Below are 18,839 nucleotides of genomic sequence, written 5' to 3'. Positions count from 1 at the left end.
CGGCTCCGGTCGGCCGTCAGACTCCCCCCCCCCCCCCCCCCCCCCCCGAGCCCCATCCTCCCTGCCACCTGGACGGCCGGGTCCGAGGGTCGGGGGCCCCGAGGCCGAGGTCCCGGATCCTCCCGGTCGGTTCGGTCGCGGTTCCCGAGCTCTTACCGCGAGGGAACCGCTGCGCGACGGCGCTCGGGAGAGCGCGGCGCGATAAACAGCCGCGTCCCCTGCCCACGACCAGCCACCCGCACCGACAGACGGGAGACGAGACCTTCCGGTAATAACGAGGATGAGCGTCGGGCGCTCACCCGCTGACGATACCAATGATAACCGCGGTATCGGTGGAGCGCTTACTACGTCCCAGGCACTGTACTAAGCCCCGGAGCGGTCACGAGCCCATCGGGGCGGGCTCGGTTTCCGTCTCACGTGCGGTCCACCGGGACAGATAGAAGACGATCACGGTAAGCGCTCGATGAATACCGTCGACGGATCGGCCGACGAGCGGGTCGGACGCGGGCCCCCGCGGAGCTCACCGTCTGAGAGGAAGGGAGGACGGGGCCGAATCCCTGCGTTACGGAGGAGAAAGCCGCGGTACAGAGAAGCGAAGCGACTCGCCCCGGGTCACCCAGCGGGCCGGGGGGGCGGGATCAGAATCCAGGTCCTCCGACTCCCGGGCCCGGGCTCTTTCCACCGGGCCGCCCCGCGCTTCTGAAACGTGCGGGGCCGGAGAAGGTGAGGTGAGGTTACGTGGGTATTAACGATCCCTCGATTTATCGCTGCGTGCCCAACTCAGGCGTCACCTGGTCCTCCCGTGACAGTAACAGTCGCGAATAACCGGGGCGCCCGTTAAGCGCTCGCTACGTTCCGGGTACCGAGCGGCGCGGGCCCAGCGGCGGGGGCCCGGGCGTGGGACTCGGAGGACGCGGGTTCTAATCCCGGCTCCGCCGCCTGTCTGCCCCGTGACCTCGGGCGAGCCGCCTCACTTCTCCGGGCCGCGGTGACCTCGCCCGCCCAACGGGGGCGGAGCCCGCGGGCCCCCCGCGGGACGAGCCGACCGCCCCGTACCCCCTCCGGCGCTCAGCCCGGTGCTTGGCCCGGAGGAAGCCCTCAACGGGTACCGCGATCGTCAACCGTCCACAGATCCCGGCGCGGCGCTCCGCCCTAGCGCCGACGCGCCGGACGCCCGACTCTCCCATTTCCAAGGATCGCCGCTCGGAAACTTTCAACTCCCCGGCGGTCCGTGCCGTGGATCTCCCCCGGGGGGTGGGGAGAGGTCAGGGGCGGCTTCGCGTTCCATTCATTCAATAGTATTTATTGAGCGCTTACTATGTGCAGAGCACCGTACTAAGCGCTTGGGATGAACAAGTCGGCAACAGATAGAGACAGTCCCTGCCGTTTGACGGGCTCACAGTCTAATCGGGGGAGACGGACAGACGAGAACAATGGCACTAAACAGCGTCAAGGGGAAGAACATCTCGTAAAAACCGATGGCGACTAAATAGAATCGAGGCGACGTACGATTCATTAACAAAATAAATAGGGTAACGAAAATATATACAGTCGAGCGGACGGGTACGGTGCCGTGGGGATGGGAAGGGAGAGGTGGAGGAGCAGAGGGAAAAGGGGAAAATGAGGCTTTAGCTGCGGAGAGGTGAAGGGGGGATGGCAGAGGGAGTAGAGGGGGAAGAGGAGCTCAGTCTGGGAAGGCCTCTTGGAGGAGGTGATTTTTAAGTAAGGAACGTCCGGCGGCCTCTGGGGAAAACCTGAGCGCGCGAGGCCCCGCCGCCGGCGAGGGGCGTCTCGCCGGGCCGGAGAAGCCGCTCGGAGGAGAGACGGGGACGGGCCCTCCCCGTCCCCCCTCCTTTCCGAAACGACGCCGTCCGGATCTCCGGGGATCCCCAGTCCCCGCGGCGGACACGCGACATCGCCCTTCCGTCTCTAACGCCGGATGACCTACGGCCCTTCCGGGGTTCGCCCCGGGCTCGGGACGTCAAACGGGGAAAGGACACGCGTCGTCCGCGTTTTAAGCGAAAACTCGCAGGGAGGCCCGGGGCGGGTGACGGAGAACGACCGACGCCACCAGAGAGAGAGAGGGCGCGCGCGCGGCCTCCGAGGCCCCCTCCCCGGAGATCCGCGAGCGGGGCCGGGCTCCCGCTCCAGGCGGGGGTCGTCCCCGCTCAGCGTCGGGGCCGCCGGGGACGGCCCGGAGAGACGGGCTCGGTCTCCGAACGGGTCGAGGGGACGGCGGCGGACCGGGGGGCTCGACGCGCGGATCTCGGCGCCCGTCCCCTCCCCGGGCCGTAAACCCGCCTCGGCGGGGACGGCGTGGCCCGGCGGACGGTGCCCGGGAGTCAGGGGACCCGGGTTCCGATCCCGGCTCCGCCGCGTCACCGCGGGCGGCTCGCTTCTCCGCGCCTCCCTCGCCTCGCCTGGAAAACGGGGATCCGACACGCGTCTCCCCTCCCGCCGAGAGGGCGGGGCCGGACGGTCCCGCGCCGGCCCGGCGCCCGGATCGGCGCCCGGCGCGAGACGACGACGACGGCATTCGTCAGGCGCTTACCGCGTGCCAGACGCCGGGCGGGGGGAGGTACGGGGCCGTCGGGTCGACCCCCGCGGGGGCCCCCCGGTCGGCACCCCCGTTTTCCAGACGAGGGAACCGAGGCCCGGGGAGGCGGAGCGACCCGCCCCGAGCGGCCCGGCCGCCGAGCGGCGGAGCCGGGATCCGGACCCGCGACCCCCGAGCCCCCCCGCGTCGAGCCGCGCCGCTTCTGATCCCGCCTCCCCCGTCGGCCGCGTGACCCCGGGCCGGTCGCCGCGCCCCTCCGGGCCTCGGCCGCCTCCCCCGTCGGACGGGGATCGAGCCCCGGGGCCCCCCGCGGGACGGGGGGGCGGGGGGCCGTGCCCGACCCCGCCGGACGACGGCGACGACGTCGGCCCCCGTTAAGCGCCGGCCGCCGCCGCCGCCGCCGGCGCCCGCCGCGGGCCGGGCGCCGTCCCAAGCGCCGGGGCGGCCGCGGGTAGGGCGCGGGGGAATCGGGCGGTCCCACGTGGGGCTCACGGCCTCGATCCCCATTTTGCAGACGAGGCCACCGAGGCGCCGAGGAGCGAAGCGACCCGCCCGAGGGTCACGCGGCCGACGGGCCACCTCCGACCGGGCGCCGGGGGCGACGCCGGGTCGGCCCGCGCGGGGCCCGCGGCCTCCGTCCCCAGCGCGGCTCGGCGGGGCGAGCCGCCCCGCCTCTCCGCCTCCCCGGGCCTCGCTCACCCCGTCCGGGGGACGGGGCCGAACCGCGGGCCCCGCGCGGCGGCGGCGGCGGCGGCGCGCCCGGGGAGGGGACGGGACCGAAGAGGCGGCGGGGGCTCGAACCCGGGCCGATGGCCGAAGAACCGGGACGAGCGCGGCCCCTCCCGCGACGGGCCCCGTCCGTCTCGTCTCGGGTCAGAGGCCGTCTCCCGTCCCCCCGGGCATCCGGAATCTGCGGACGCGACATCCGGCCCGCCCGGAACGAGACGACAGCGGGGTCACTGAGATCGAGGGCCGCTCCGCCCCGCACGCCGTTTTCAACCCCCCCGATCCCCGTTTCGCCGACGGGGCCGCCAGAGGCGAAGCGAGTCGCCCGGCCGACGGGCGGCGGGGGCCGGGATTCGAACCCGCGACCCCCGACTCCCCGGCCCGGGCCGCCCACCCCATCCCGCCCTTCCGGGGCTCCCCCTCCGAGGAGGTCGGGCTCCGCCATCGGCCCCGGGGCGGGGGGGGAGGGGGCGGGAGAGGGGGCAGCTCCGGCGCCTGCCCGGGAGGCCCGCGGGGGGGCGGGGGGCGGGGCGGGCCCGCGGCGCCGGCTCACGTGGCGAGGGCGGCGGCGGGCGGGGCTCGGTCACGTGGCGGGGGCGCGGGCGGGAGTTCCGGCGGCGGCGGCGGCGGCGGGGCCCGGTGGCGCGGCCCGGAGGCGCGGCGGCGGGCGCACGTGCGGGGCCGGCGGGGGCCGGCGGATGTGGGCGGCCCGGGGGCTGCGGGCGGCGCCGAGGCCGGGGAGCCGGGCCATGGCTCGGGGCCCCGGCGGGCGACGCGGCCGGGCCCGGGAGCGGCGGGACGGGGACCCGGCCTCCCGGCGGCCCGGCCCCGCCACCGTCTACGCGCAGGTGGTGGCCGCCGGCGGCAGGGACGCCGCCCCCGCGCTCTACGTCTTCTCCGAGTACAACAGGTACCGACGTCTCCTAACGGCGGGTCGAGCGGTCGCTCCGTGCGGGCCTCCCCCCCCCCCCCCCCGTCTCACGGAGGCCCAGAGGAGCGAGGCGACTCGCCCGCGGTCACGCGGCTGCCGAGCGGCGGAGCCGGGATTCGAACCCGCGACCTCCGACTCCCGGGCCCGGCTCGCCGCGCCGGGCGGGACCCGCGCCGCCGTCGTCGTCGAAGGACGACGACCCTTCGCGACGACGGGGGTGTTGGGGCTCGCTCCGCGCCCAGCCCCGTCCCGAGCGCCGGGGGGACGTGGGGTCGTCCCCCGTGGGGCCCCCCGGTCCCCGTCATCCGGGGGAGGGGACCGGGGCCCGGAGGGGGGGCGACGACGAGGCCGACGGCGTCGGTAGCCGTTAGGCGCCCGCTCCGTGCCGAGCCCCGTTCCAAGCGCCGGGCAGACGCCGCGTCGTCGGGTCGGCCCGCGTGGGGCCCGCGGTCTCCGTCCCCGTTTTCCGGACGAGGCCGCCGAGGCGCCGAGGAGCGGGGCGACTCGCCCGAGGCCCCGCGGCTGACGGGCGGCGGGGCCGGGGTCGGAACCCACGACCTCCGACGGCCCGGCCCGGCCTCTCCGGCCGCCGCGAGCGTCGCGCCGTCCCTCGGGCGCCCGCTCCGTGTCGGACGCCGCCCCGGGCGCCGGGGGAGATCCGAGCCGGTCGGGTCCGTTCGTCCGACGCCGTCCGCGGAGCGCCCGCCGCGTGCGGGGCACCGGACGGGTCGGCCGCGGTCCCCGGCCCCCGTTTCCCGGGCGAGGGAACCGAGGCCCGGGGACGTGAGGCGGCTCGCCCGAGGTCGCTCGGCCGACCCGGCGCGGCGGAACGGAGACCGGGACCCGCGACCCACCGGCGACGAGGACCGTGAGCCTCCCGCGGGACGACCCGATGGCCTCGGGTCGTCGTCCCCCCCGGCGCTCGGGGCGGTGTTCGGCGCGCGGCGTGGCTCGGCGGGAAGGCCGTGGGCTTGGGAGTCGGAGGCCGTGGGTTCGAATCCCGGCCCCGCCGCCCGTCGGCCGGGTGACCGTGGGCGGGTCGCTTCGCTTCTCCGCGCCTCGGCGACCTCGTCCGTAAAACGGGGGTCGACCGCGAGCCTCCCGTGGGACGGCCCGATCGCCCCGCGTCTTCCCCGGCGCCGGGAACGGGCGCTCGGGAGATACCGTTCTGATGGCCCCCGTCATCGCCTCTGATGAGGAGGAGCGGCGTGGCTCGGCGGAAAGAGCGCGGGATTGGGAGTCGGGGGTCGCGGGTTCGAATCCAGGCCCCGCCGCCCGTCAGCTGCGTGACCGTGGGCGGGTCGCTTCGCTTCTCTCTGCCTCGGTTCCCTCGTCTGTAAGACGGGGAGGAAGACCGTGAGCCTCGTGTGGGGGGCCCGGGCCCCTCGGCCCGGGTCCCCAGCGCCGCTCTTTCCGCAGGTATCTCTTCAACTGCGGGGAGGGCGTGCAGAGGCTCATGCAGGAACACAAGTGAGCGGCCCCCGCGGCCGGAGGGGGCGGCGGGGAGGGGGCGGGGGCGGGCCGCTGCCGGCCCGGTGACCGCCTCGCCCCTCCCAGGCTGAGGGTGGCCCGCCTAGACAACATCTTCCTCACCCGAATGCACTGGTCGAACGTCGGGGGCCTGTCGGGTGAGTGGATCGCCCCGGGGGGGGGGGGGCGGCGGGAAGGGCCGGGTGGGAGGGCGCGGAGCGCTGGATTCAGCCCTCGGGGGGGGGGACAACGTGACCGCGTCGGCGGGCCCGCCCTCCCGGAGTCGACCGGGCGGCCCGGTCCTTCTCGACCCCCTTCTCGGCTCGCTCCCCCTCCGACCGGAAGCCCGCGGCGGGCGGGGGCCGGGTCTCTTCGCCGTCCCGCCGGACCCTCCCGGGGCGTCCGGTACGGCCCTCCGCGCGGCTAGGCCGGAGCGCCTCGCCGGGCCGGAGATTCCTTAAGGACGGGGATCCCGTCCGTCGGCGCCGACCGAACTGCGGCGGGGGCGTCCGGAGAGGCCCCGGGCGGGCGACCCGCCGCCCGTCGGGGGGAGACGGCGGGATCCGCCCGGACGGAGGCGCGCCCGGGGGGGTGAAGTCGGCGCCGGTCTCTGTGTCCCTCCGGCAGGCATGCTCCTTACCCTGCAGGAGACGGGGCTCGTCAGATGCGTGCTCTCTGGCCCTCCGCAGCTGGTGAGTCCCCGGGCGAGAGACCGACCGAACCTCGCCCCCCGGGCTCCGTGCGCCCGCCCGAACCCCGGGCCGCCCCGCGCGCGCCCGCCTCCGGGACGGCTCGGGGCTGAGACGGCCGAGCCTCGGGGTCCGGCGGGACGGGGAGCCGGTGTCGCGGAGGCGGGCGACCCCGAGATCGGGGGGGGGGGGGGGCGGGCGGGGAGCGAGAGGCGGCCGCGGATCGACGGCGAGCCGGGAGCGGTCGCGACGAGGCTCTCGGCGAACCCGAGCCTCTCCCTTTTTACCGTAAACGCCGGGGGCCTTCTCTCCCCCCGCCACCGCCCCCCGTCGACGGCCTTCTCTTTTTCTCTTCCAGGAAGACTACTTGGACGTCGTCAAGATATTTTCCGGGCCCTTGAAGGGAATAGATCTGGGTGGGTTGCGCGGCGGCCTTCCGGTCGTCCATCTCGTCCCGGGCCCCGCGGGGTCCCCCCGTCCTGGCGCGGAGGCTGGGTCGGGAGGGGTTCGCGGCGCCGGGAGAAGCGGGAAGGGGTCTCCGGGCGCACTCCGGGCCCGGGGGCGACCGGTTCCGGACTCCCCCGCGACGGTCTCCGCCGCCGCCGTGTTACGGTGTCGATGTTACGTACCGGGGTGCCGAGCGCCGGCGGAGACGTAGGATGGTAAAGTCAGACCGGCCCACGCGGGATTCGCGGTCCGGGGCGGGGGGGGACGCGCGCATCTCACCCCTGTCGAACGCCGAAGGAGACCGAGGCACGGAGACGTTAGGCCGCTCGGTGACTCGGCGGGCGAGCGGCGGGGCCGCGCCCGGATCCCGGTTCTCCCGCCTCCCGGGCCGACCCCGCCCGTCCCGCGGGAGGGCGGCGGGAGGTCCGAACGACGCGTGTCGCTCCGACCCTAGTCCTCCGGGCGGGAACGTTCGAGGGCCCCAGGTGGCCTTTCCCGCGGGGTCCTCCGAAGGTCCCCGGGGGCTTCCCGACGCTCGGCGGCGGGCCCGGCGGCCCCCCTCGCGGCTCCACGTTCTCCCTGTTCCCCAGCCGTGCGGCCCCCCTCCGCGCCGGAGTACCGGGACGACACCATGACCGTATTTCAGGTGCCCATTCAGAGTGAGTACGTCCGGGCTCCCGGGCCGGACCTCCGCCCCGCTTCCCCCGGGACCCGAGTGACCCGTCCCGCTGGCCGTGACCCGAGGCGGCCGGGGAGCCGACCCCGTCCCGCGACCTCGAGCGGTCGGGAAGGGCCGAGGCGGGCTGGAGGAGAGCTCCGGGTGGCCCTGACGGGAGGGGGTCCGAGGGCCGGGGAGGGGGCTGGGCCTTCCCCCCCCCCCCCCCACGCCGGTAAGCCGTCGCCGGTGAGAATCGGATCCCCGGGGGCCCCGAGGAGGCCGACGGACGGGTGCGGGGAGTCCCACGGCCGCGGGGGCGTTCCGGCGGGAGAGGCCGTCGGCCCCGGGGGGCGCCGGGCTCCTCCCGCCGCGCCTCATTGCGTCACCCGCCCCGCCCCAGGCCGGCAGGGCTCCGGCGAGCTGCCCCGGCCGCCCGCGAGCCCCGAGGGGCCCCTCGGCGAGCGCGACCCCGACGGCCGCGCCGACGTGGAGTCGTGCGAGGGTGGGCGGCGGTCTCCAGAGGACCGGCGAGCTTCCTCTCCGGACGTCCCAGGTAGGGCCGGAGCGCGGAGCGGCCCCCCCCGTGCACCGCGCACCCCCCCCCCACCCCCCCCGGCACCCCAAACCAAAGTCGCGGCTGGCCTTCCGAGCCGGAAGATTGCAAGACCTACGAGTCGTGCGTACGCGTTCGATAGTATTTACTGAGCGCGGAGCCACCGTACCGAGCGCCCGGAACGTCCGGGTCGGCGGCGGATAGAGACGGTCCTTGCCCGTTGACGGGCTTACAGTGTGTAGTCGCGTCCTCTTCTGGGTTTTTATCTTCGAGTCACGCCCGCGAGGGGAGGGTGAGCCGAAATACCGGTCGTCGTGGTATTCACTCAGCTCCCGTTCCGTGTCGGGCGCCGTGCCGAACTCCGACGTAGCTCCGGGGTGTCCGGATCGGACCCGGTCCCTGCCCCGCACGGGGCCGGCTCGCGGTCTCAGCTGGGCGGAGGGCGGCTTTCGTAGTTGAGGCCCGGAGAGGCGGAGTGACCCGCTCGGGGTCTCGCCGCGGGCGAGGGGCGGACTCGGGATCGGAACCCAGACCCCCCGAGTCCGAGGCCCAGACTCCCCCCGCTTCTCGCGCGGCCTCGTCCTCCGGAGCGGCGGCCGGAGCGGGGCCCACGGCGGCGACGGGTACCGCTCGGGTCGGGCCGGCGGGGAAGCCGCCCCCGCGGGGAACCGGATCTTCCAACCTCCGGGTGCGGCTGGGCGTCGGAGGAGCCTCCCGGCTCGGTCTCGGCCCGGGGGCGGGAGGGGACGAGGCCCGTCGAGCGACGGCGCCCGTCGGACGTGTGGACGTTCCGGCTTTCAGACGGCAGCCGGGCGTCGGCGGGCCGGGACCCGTCTCTGGTGGTGGCCTTCATCTGCAAGGTAACGGGCGGCCGGAGAGGGGGGGGCCGCGTCTTCCCTCTGGGGCTCGGGGACGCGGGGCCCTCTCCCCGGCGGGCGGGCGGGGGCGCGGGGAAGCGGAGCCCGGCCGAAGGCAGCCCCGTCGCCGGACCGGGGAGGGGCCGGCCGCGCGGGCGGGCGCGGGGCCTTCCGCCGCCGACCGCCACCCTTCTCCCCGGCAGCTCCACCGAAAGAAGGGAAACTTCCTGGTGCTCAAAGCCAGGGACCTGGGCCTTCCCGTGTGAGTGCGAGGGGGGGCAGGGGGAGGGCTCCCGCGGCGGCGGCGGGGGGAGGCGACCCGTCTCCGGCCCGGGGTCCCGTTCCGGACCTGGCCTCGCCGTCCCTTCCAGGGGCACCTCGGCTATCGCCCCCATCATCGCCGCCGTCAAAGATGGGAGAAACGTCACCTACGAAGGGCGAGAGGTGAGCGTGGGTCTCCCGATGGGCGCGTCTCCCGGGCGGAGGGTGGCGGGGTGGCCGGGAAGGAGTTCCCGCTCGGGACCCGGATGCCGCGAGCCCCCGGTCCCGCCCGGGCCTCGGGCCCGGTTGCCCGCGTTTCTCCGCCGGGCCGCGACCCGGGGACGCCGCCCGCCGGTGCCCCGGAAGGGGGCCGTCGGATCCGACCTCCCCGGAAGCCCCCGTCGCCCGGGGAATCGGCCACCCGAACTCCCCCGCGGCGGGGTTTTCCCCCTGCCCGCCTCCCCGTTGGCCCGGGAGGCGGCCCGAACGGCGGCCGATGCCCGGCGCCGCCGATCCTCTCGGCCTCCGGGGTCGGCGTCGGGGGGTCGGGGGAGAAGGCGGTCTGAGGAGTGGGGTCCCCAGGGTGGGGCCCGACGTGGGTTTAGGGCGCGGGGCTCCCCGGGGCTCCCGGACCCCGGGAGCACGGCAGCGACGGCCCCCGACGGCGGGCTCCGGACCGGCCCGGCCGGGGGAGTTGGGGTCCCGGGCCGGCGCCCCGGAGACCCCGGCGCCTCGGCCCGGCTCCTCGGCCGCCCCGGAGCCCATCCGGAGCGGACGTCGCGTCCCGCAGATCCTGGCCGAGGAGGTGTGCACCCCCGCCGATCCCGGCTCGGCTTTCGTCGTGGTGGAGTGTCCGCACGAAGGCTTCGTGGAGCCCATCTGTGAGAACGACAGTTTCAAGAGGTGGGCGGGGGGCCGGGGCGGCGGGGGCCCCGGGCCGGGCGGCTCCTGAGGAGAGCGGCGTCCGTCGCGGCGTCGGACCGCGGCCCCCGCCGTCCGGCGGGGCCCGGGAGCGGGGCGGCCGACGGAGGCGGGCTAGAAGGGAGGTCTCCTCCCTTCCCCCGGACCTCGTCGACACCCTCCCCCCCGGGTCAGGGCGGGGTCCGGGGCGACCCCCCCCCCCGTCCCTCCCCCGGCCGCCCGCGAGGCGGGGTCCGGCCCGGGGACCCCGCCGGCTCGGAATCGGGTCCGGCCCCGGCCCGGATCGGAGGGCGGCCTTACCCCGGCCCGGGGGACGGGGAGAGGCGGCGGCCCTCTCCGGTTCGGACGCGGGGGCGCCGGCGGGCCTCCGGGGTCGGAGTCCGGGCGGGGAGCGGGTAACCCGAAGCCGCCCGGGCGGCGCCGGCCATCTGCGGGCCGGGAGCCGCCGGGCCCCGCGGCTTTCCGGCTGAAAGCCCCCCCCCCGCCCCCTCAGGTACCAGGAGGGGAAGGCCGAGGCCCACGTGGCCCTGGTGGTTCACCTGGCGCCGGAGGGCGTCCTGCAAGACGGCCGTTACCAGCGGTGGATGGAGAGGTGCGGGGCCGGGCGCGGGGGCGGCGGCCGGCCGCCGAGGCCCCCGGCGGGGCGGGGCGGGGCGGGGGCGTCCCGGCGGACGGCGCCCGGGGTCGGAGCCGAGGCGGCCCCACGCGAGCGACGGCCGGTCGGGGGGGCGGCCCGGTCCGCTTAGCGTTGGCGGTCCGGCCCCTCCCTCGCCGTCGGCCGTCCCCCGGGTCGGTCTCACGCCGGGCACCGGCCCGGAAACGCTCCCGCCGCCCGGGGGGGGGCGGGGCGGTCGGGACGCCGCGGGGCCCTCCCCGCCCCCCCGGCCCCGACGTCGGTCGCCTCTCGTAGGTTCGGCCCCGACACGCAGCACCTGGTGCTGAACGAGAACTGCCCTTCGGTCCACAACCTCCGAAGCCACAAGATCCAGACCCAGCTCAACCTCATCCACCCGGACATCTTCCCCCTGCTGGCCCGCTGCCCCGGGCAGGTAGGGCCGGGCCCCTCGGGACCGAGCCCCCGGTCGCGACGTCCCTTCCGCCGTCCCGTCCCCCGAGCCCGGCGAGTCTGTCTCCCCTTCAGGAAGCCCTCCCGCCGCTCAGGGTGCCCGTGGTCCGCGCCGAGTGTCTCCTGAAGTACCAGCTGAGGCCCAAGCCGGAGTGGCAGAGGTGGGCGAGCCGGGCCGGGGGTCGGGGGCGGCTCTCTCGGCGGGGCCCCGCGGGGCCGGGCGCGGCCGGGGAGGCGGCGGGGGCCCCCGGCCCGGCCGCTGGAGATCCCGCTCCTCTAGGGACGCCTGCCTCGCATGCGACCCCGACGAGTTCGTGGCGGAAGCGCTTCGGCTGCCCGACTTCGAACGGAGGGCGAAAGAGTGCCGGGAGAACGCGGAGAAGACCGCCGCGGGTGAGCGGGCGGCGGGCTCGGAGGGCCGGCCGGGGCGGCCGCGAATCCCCCGGGGGCTCCTCGTCTCCAACCCCCCGCCGGCGTTCCCCGGGGCCGTCGGGCGGCCTCCCTCACGCCCGCTCTCCTAGGCGAGGGAGCCCGGTATCCGGAGGTCGTCTTCCTGGGCACGGGCTCTGCCGTCCCCATGAAGATCCGCAACGTCAGCTCCACCCTCGTGAACCTGAGGTAGGCGGAGGGGGGACCCCGGTCGGGGCCGGGCCGGCGAGCCGGGGATCGGACCGCCCGCCCCCGCCCGGGGAGACGGGACGGGAGCCCGTCTCCCGCCTCGGTCTGACCCCTCTTCCCCTCCCGGCCCCCGCAGCCCCGGCGAGTCCCTGCTCCTGGACTGCGGGGAGGGCACCTTCGGCCAGCTCTGCCGTCACTACGGGGACCGGGTGGACCGGGTGCTGCGCGGCATCTCGGCCGTGTTCGTGTCCCACATCCACGCCGACCACCACACGGTGAGGGGCCCCCTCCCCCGTCCGTGGGGCGTCCGCCCCGTGGTCCGCGGCACGTTGGGCTCGCGGCGGGCGGCGGGCGGCGGGCCGGCGCCCCGCTCGCCCCCGCCGTTGATCGGCACGCGTCGCTCTCCAGGGCCTGCTCAGCGTCCTGCTGCAGAGGGACCGGGCTTTCGTAAGTAGCGGCCGCCGCGGCGGCCCCCCCCCCCCCCCCCCGGGGCTCGTGCGGGGCGGCGGGGGACCCCCGGACGCCCCCCCGTCTCCCGGCCCGGGCCTCGTCCGGCCCGCCGTCCCCCCAGCCCCGGGCGTGCGCTTGCAGGAGTCGCTGGGGCGCAGGCCGGACCCCCCGTTCCTGATCGCCCCGACCCAGGTCGTGGCGTGGTTACGGCGTTACCACGACCGGTGCCAGGAGATCCCGGGCGACGTCAGGTGAGCGTCGGGGCGGGCCCCTCCGGCCGGCTCCTCCGCCGCCGCCGCGGGGAAGGGTCGGACCGGGCGTCGCGGCCGTGCCGGCGTCGGGCGGGGCGGCCCCCGGACCCACGCGCCTCCCTTCCCAGGGTGATTCCCGCCAAGTGGCTCCGGGCGGGCGTCGAGGCGCCCTCTCCGGCGGGCAAGCGGCTGGTGGCCTCCCTGCTGGAGCGGTACGAGCTGGAGCAGGTGAGGAGCGGCGGGCCCCCGCCGGGGGGGCGGGGAGGGCCGGGGGGAGGGGGCGGCGGGGCCGTCCCGACCCCCGCCTCCCGCCTCAGTTCCAGACCTGCTGGGTCCGCCACTGCTGGGACGCCTACGCCTGCGCCCTGGTCCACCGGTCGGGCTGGAAGATCGTCTACTCGGGCGACACCATGCCCTGCGACGCTCTGGTCCAAATGGGTGAGGATCCGGGGCGCCCGGGGGCGCGGGGGGGCCGGCGGAGCGCCCCGCCCGCCCGCCCGCCGTTGATTCCGGGCCCGCCCTCCGTGCGTCTCCTCAGGCCGGGGAGCCACCCTGCTCATCCACGAGGCCACTCTGGAGGACGGCCTGGAGGCGGAGGCGGCGGAGAAGAGGCACAGGTGGGCGCGGCGGGGGGATGGGGGGCCCCGTTCCCGGGGGCGTACGCGCGGCCGGGGTGGGGCGGGCAGACGGGCGCCCGATCTCACCCGGCCCCTTCTCCGCCCCGGGAGACTTCCTGGGAGGCCAAGTTATCGGGGGGCGGGGGGCGGGGGGGGTCATTTCGCCGGGAGATATCGCATATCGCGGCTGAGCCCGGAGCCGGCAGAGGGGGCGGGGGCAGAGGGAAGGGATCGGAGGCGGTCCCGGGCCGGGGGATCGCCCCGCGGCCCGAGACCCCGACAGCCCTCGGGGTCGGAGCCGCGGGGTCGCCCCCCGAAACCCGCGGGGGCGCTGACCCCCGGGCCGTCCGGCTCCAGCACCACCTCCCAGGCCATCGGGACCGGACTGCAGATGGAGGCGGACTTCATCATGCTCAACCACTTCAGCCAGAGGTACGCCAAGATCCCCCTCTTCGGCCCCGAGTTCAGCGAGAAGGTGGGGGTCGCCTTCGACCACATGAAGGTACGGGCTCGGCGGGGCGGGGGGGGGGGGCCTCGCCTCCTCCCTTTCCCTTCCACCCTCCCCCCTACCCCATCGGCGGCGTCTGCCGAGTGCTCACCGGGTGCGGTTCCGGGGGCGGGGGGACCTCCGGGATCCTCGGCCTCTTCCTCTCCCCGGCCCCGTCTTCCCGTCTCCTCCTCTCCCTCGCCCCTCGGAGTTGGGAAAGCCCCCCGCGTCGGCATCCCGGGGGGATCCGCGACGGTTCCCCCCCGGGCCGGGGGCGGCGCCCGGGAGGGGCGGCGGGAGGGGGCGGGGCCCGCGCGGGCCGTCAGGGTGACCCGGTCTCTCCCCGAGACGCCACCCCGTGGGGCCGGGCCGGGCGGGCGGCGGTTGGAGGGGAAGGCCCCTCCCCTCCGCGGCCGGGGTCTCCGGCGGCGAGGCCGTCCCGGCCTGGTCTCCGGCCTCCGGGGGATCCCCGCCGGGCCGGGACGCCCGACGGTCACGACGACGCCCCCGCTTCCGTCCCCCTTCCCCCCCGAACCAGGTCTGCTTCGGGGACTTCGCGGTAGTTCCCCGGTTGGTGCCCTCGCTGAAGGCCCTGTTCGCGGGAGAGCTCGAAGAGATGGAGGAACGGCGGGAGAAGAGGGAGCTGAGGCAGATGAAGGAGGCCGTGCTGGCCCTGGAGCGGGCCGGGAGCCCCGGGCCCGGCCCCCGGGAGAAGCGTGGCCGGCGGGAGGAGGCCGGGGAGCCCCGGGGCAAGAAGCCGAAAGCGAAATGATCCCCCCCGGGCCCGCCGCGGTCTTCCGGAAGCCCGGAGGACCCGCGGCGCGGGGCGGACCCGGCGGCCCGACCCGGGCCGGCCGGCGCCGGGAGGGTCCGACGGCCGGCCCCGGGGACGCCGGGGGCGGGGCTCGGGACCCCGAAGGCCCCGCCCCGCGGCGTGGGAGGGCCGCCGCGCCCGGCAGCCGCCGGGATCCACGCGGCGGGCGGCGCCGGGGACCGGGGCGGGTGGGACCGGGCCGCCGGAGGGCGGGGGGGGGGAGGAAGGCCGGCCCCGGGGGCCCCGGTGCCGAATAAACGCCCACCGTCCAGCTGGCGACTCGTCCTCGGGGAGGGGGGAGGCCCGGCTTCGACGGGGGGCGGGCCGGGCCGATCTCAGCGGCCGTCCCGGCGTCGGTCGAGGGGGTGGACCCCGCCAAGGGGCAAGCGGGAAGACCGGGCTCCCAACCGAGGGCCCGCCTCCCGGCTCCCCCCCTTCATCTCGTGTCGTCGGAGAACGGCGGCCGTGGGTTTTATCGAGCCGGGGGCGGATCATCGGACGGGACACGGTCCCGGTCCCGCGCGAGGCCGGTGGTGGTGATAACTGACAGTGTTTGCCGAGCGCCTCCTGACGGCGGGGAGAGGACGGGCCCGCGAGTCGGGAGGACCCGGGTTCTAATCGCGGCTCCGCCGCCCGTCTGCCGGGTCACCACGGGCGCGTCGTCTCTCTAGAAGCGAAAACGGGGATTGAGACCGTGAGCCCCCTCTGGGACGGGGAGTGAGTCCAGCCTGACTACCTTGTATCTACCCAGCGCTTAGTACGGCGCCCGGCGCGTAGTGGACGCCTGACCACGTCCATTTGAAGAAATGGTATTGGCGATATCTGTCTGAAAGGGTGGGAGAAGGGTCGTGGCCCCTTTGTGCGGGTGGGAAACCGAGGCACAGAGAGGTTAGGTGACTGTCCCGGGGTCCCGCAGCGAGCAGGGCGAGAGACCGACCCCTGGGCTCGGGCCTCCCGGCCCGGGGCCGGTGAGGACGCGCGACGCCCTGAAGCCGGCGGTCGTCGCGGGCGGGGGCCGCGTCCGCTGACTCTGTCCCGTTGGGAGGCCAAGCGCTCGGTAGATAGCACCGAATGGTCAGGAGTGTCTGCTCGATGCAGAGGGGGATGGGCAACCTCTGTGGAGGGGGTGGGCCTTTGAGGAGTAGGGAGAGGTGTGCGGAACGATCTTTCAGGAAAGGAATCCCGGCGGAAGTCTGAAATGGAGGCTGAAGGCGGGGAGATGGGGCGAGGAGAATGAGGCGGATGTGGGGAAGCAGCGTGGAGTGATGGGTAGGGCCCGGGAACCGGAAGGTCCCGGGTTCCAATCCCCGGCTCTGCCGTCCGTCTGCCGTGTGCCTTCGGGGAGGTCACTTCACTTCCCCGGGCCTCGGCCGTCTCATCTGTAAAATGGGGACCGAGACCGGGGGCCCCATACGGGACGGGGACCGTGTCCAACCCCATTTGCTTGTACCCGCCCCGGCGCTCAGTACGGCGCCCGGCGCTTCACGGATGCCATCAGGGCGCTCGTCTAGAGAGGAGAGGGCGGATTCCGGCGAGGCGACGGTAGGACCCGGCGGATCCGCTACCGGACCGACGGCGGCTGGAGGCGCGGGGCGTGAGGCGCGTCCGCGGGGTCGCTGCGGGTCGGAGGCGACGCGACGGCACGGGGCGGGGCGGTAGGATCGACGGGATTCGGGGACCGAACGTGTCGCGGACGACGCCCCGGCGATGAGATCGGGCGGCGGCGGCTACGGAGATGGGAAAGTCGGGAGGAGGACGGGGTTTGGGTGGGAAGACGGGGGGTTCCGTTTCGGACACGGGTCGGCGCCGTCGGTGGGACGGCCGCGCGGAGACGTCCTGAACGCGGGAGGGGATGCGAGATCGCGGAGAGGGAGAGAGATCGGGCCTGGGAGGGGGAGACTTGGGAATGAGAAGCAGGGCGGCCTAGTGGATAGAGCAGGGGCCCCGGAGGAAGGAGGACTCGGGTCCTAACTCGCTTCGCCGCTGGGTGACCCTGGGCAAGCCGTTTCACTTCCCTGGGCCTCGGTCCTCATCTGTGAAACGGGGACTCGTTCTGTTGTCCTCATTGAGCGCTTTCTACGTGCAGAGCACCGCACTGAGCGCTCGGGAGGGAACGGTATAACAACAGGCGGACGGGTGATCCGAACAAATGAATCGGAGAGAGGAGCCCAAGGGCCACGGGGATGAATAAAGGGAGTGAGTCGGCGTGACGTGGGGAGTAGGGGAAAAGGAAAGCGTCGGTCAGGGTGGGCGGACGGGCCTTCAGTAAGACTTTGAGGGTGGGGAGAGTCACCGTCGGATTTGAGGAGGGAGGGATTTCCAGGCCGGACGCGGGCGGCGGGGGGTCGGCGGCGAGACGGACGAGACCCAGTGAGAAGATTGGCGTCGGGGGAGCAGAGCGCGCGGGCCGGGATGTCGTAGGGCGAGGCGACGTCTGACGCGGAGGAGGACGGGCGACTACCGGAGGTTCTTGAGGGGAGAGACATCTGGAGAAACGCAAGTTTTTGTGGAAAGACGATCCGGGCAGCAGAGCGAAGCGCGGACGGGAGCGGGGAGAGACGGGAGGTCAGCGAGGAGGCCGATAGAGTAATCGAGGTGGGGTAGGAAAAGCGGCTATTGCGGTAGGATCGGAGTTGAGGGGAGGGTGGATTTTAGCCACGTCGCGAAGGTGGAACCCGCGGGGTTTAGCGACGGCCTGAATCCGAACGAGAGAGGGGCGACGGGGACACGGGCCCGTGAGGCGTCCACGGTGACGGGGAAGACGGGGCTCGGGACGGAAGACGAGGAGTTCTGCTTTGCATCCGTCTAACGGGAGGAGATCCAAGACGGGATGTCCCGAAGGCAGGGGGAAAAGCCAGGAGACGCGGATTCGGGTTTCGCCCGCACGGAGGTGGGCGTTCGAAGCCGTGGGAGAGAATGAGTTCGAGAGAGTGGGTGTGGATGGAGACTAGGAGGGGACCCGGGACGGAACCTCGGGCAGGAGGAGCCCGCGAGAGAGAGACGGAGAATGAGCGGACGGAGAGGTGAGGAGAGCCGGGGAGAGGACGGCGTCGGCGAAGCCGAGGCGGGAGAACGTCTCCCGGAGGAGGGGACGGTCGACGGCGACGACGGCCGAGGGGTCGGGGGGGATTGGAATGGAGTGGAGGCCGTTGGATTCGGCAGGGAGGTCACCGGTCACCTTTGAGAGGGAGGTCTCGGCGAAGGGGACGGACGCCGGATCGGAGGGCGTCAAGGAGAAAACCGGAGGAAGGAGGGGGAGGAGGAGGAGCGGGAGAATGAAGAAGGAGAGAGAAGGGTCGGTGGCCCTCCCTCTCCCACATTCCTGCCTGACTCCAGTTTCGGGCATAGGCACCGCCCCGCTTAGAGCTCACGGCTCGGTCCGCCGCCTCCCGGGGAAGGCGGGTCCGGCCCACGTTCCCCGGAACCACCGTCGCCACCGGAATCCCCAGCCCTCGGCTGGAATCGGGCCCGGACACCTCTGGGAATCGGCCCCTCCGGCCGACCCCATCCCGTCCCCAAGCCCCCGGGCTCGGACCCAGCGAGAGCGCGAATGAGTCGACCTGGCGGGGAGACGGGGGTAAGAGGAGGGAACGAAAATCCGCGCTTTGACGCCGCCCCCCCTCCCAGAGAGACGCGGATGGAGTCGCCCTCTCCGAACCAAGTCACTGGCTCCGCCAACCGGGTGTCACCGGTGAGAGCGACGGTGTTTATCGAGGCGCAAGACACGGTACCGGGCGCCGCGGTAGCGGCGGGGGGGGGGGGGGGGGGGGCAGCGCGTTAGGAACGGAATAGTAGGAGAAAGGCGGAAACGATGCCATCTAAAGATAAATCGAACGTGGCGCTGGGACAAAACGCTCCTAACGGCGTCGAGCTGCCTCCGACCCACAGCGACCCGGTGGACGCGTCTCCCCCGGGACGCCCCGCCCCCCCCGCAGCCGTCCCGGTGGCGGTTCCGGAGAGTCTTCTCCGTAAAGATCCGGAAGCCGTTGACCGCGGCCTCCTTCCGCGCGGTCCAGTGTCCGCCCTCGGCTCTCTCCCGGGCCGCCGCCGCCCAGCACGGTGAGTTTCGGGTCGCGGCCCGCGGCCCCCCTCTCGCTGGCTCGGCTCAGCTCGACCGTTCCCTCCCGCGGCCGAGACCGATAGGGGACCGGAGACCCTCCGGGTGCCGCCCCGAGAGGATCTGAGAGCGTCCTCGGGGGAAAGAAAGCGTGTTGGAACCAGAACGTCACTCCAACTCCCTCCTCCCTGGGTCCTCCGTGACCGGGGACGTGTTTTCACGCCCGCGTTATCCAGCCCACCGGGCCCCCCAACTCTTCATCGTGGCCCAGTTCTGCCTCTGGGCAGAGCTCCCCTTGTACAGCCGAGATGATCTGGGTCACGTATTTCGGCGTCTCTGCGGGCGCGGGACACACGCGCCGCCTCTTGCCCTCTACCCTCCGAAACGCCTAGCGCGTTGGAGCGAGAGA

At 74.7% G+C, this 18,839-nt stretch overlaps 1 protein-coding gene across 1 annotated transcript; it reads left to right on the top strand.

Annotated features, from left to right (window-relative positions):
• Positions 1–4,032: 4,032 nt before the first annotated feature.
• Positions 4,033–14,404, top strand: ELAC2 (elaC ribonuclease Z 2). The gene is made up of 24 exons (XM_029057038.2): positions 4,033–4,193; positions 5,634–5,684; positions 5,772–5,842; positions 6,312–6,376; positions 6,732–6,789; positions 7,411–7,479; positions 7,879–8,031; positions 8,833–8,891; positions 9,092–9,150; positions 9,260–9,332; positions 9,940–10,052; positions 10,564–10,662; positions 10,981–11,119; positions 11,212–11,297; positions 11,417–11,529; positions 11,658–11,754; positions 11,891–12,029; positions 12,163–12,201; positions 12,346–12,455; positions 12,584–12,683; positions 12,773–12,893; positions 12,994–13,072; positions 13,430–13,574; positions 14,098–14,404. The coding sequence occupies exons 1-24, from the start codon at positions 4,033–4,035 to the stop codon at positions 14,329–14,331; spliced, it is 2,433 nt and encodes an 810-aa protein (XP_028912871.2). The 3' UTR covers positions 14,332–14,404.
• The last annotated feature ends 4,435 nt before the right edge of the window (positions 14,405–18,839 follow it).

The sequence above is a fragment of the Ornithorhynchus anatinus genome, unplaced genomic scaffold (assembly GCF_004115215.2).
Source record: "Ornithorhynchus anatinus isolate Pmale09 unplaced genomic scaffold, mOrnAna1.pri.v4 scaffold_264_arrow_ctg1, whole genome shotgun sequence".
Lineage (NCBI taxonomy): Eukaryota > Metazoa > Chordata > Mammalia > Monotremata > Ornithorhynchidae > Ornithorhynchus > Ornithorhynchus anatinus.
The sequence above is the reverse complement of the archived record's forward strand: the minus strand, read 5'-3'. Positions and strand labels throughout refer to the sequence as shown.

What these genes read in the sequence shown, in the direction of transcription:
- ELAC2 (XM_029057038.2), top strand. Translation starts at nt 4,033, where the DNA reads ATGGCTCGGGGCCCCGGCGGGCGACGCGGCCGGGCCCGGGAGCGGCGG. An exon ending in GTCTTCTCCGAGTACAACAG is followed by an intron (nt 4,194 to 5,633) that starts GTACCGACGTCT and finishes CTCTTTCCGCAG; the next exon opens with GTATCTCTTCAACTGCGGGG. An exon ending in GAGATCCCGGGCGACGTCAG is followed by an intron (nt 12,456 to 12,583) that starts GTGAGCGTCGGG and finishes CTCCCTTCCCAG; the next exon opens with GGTGATTCCCGCCAAGTGGC.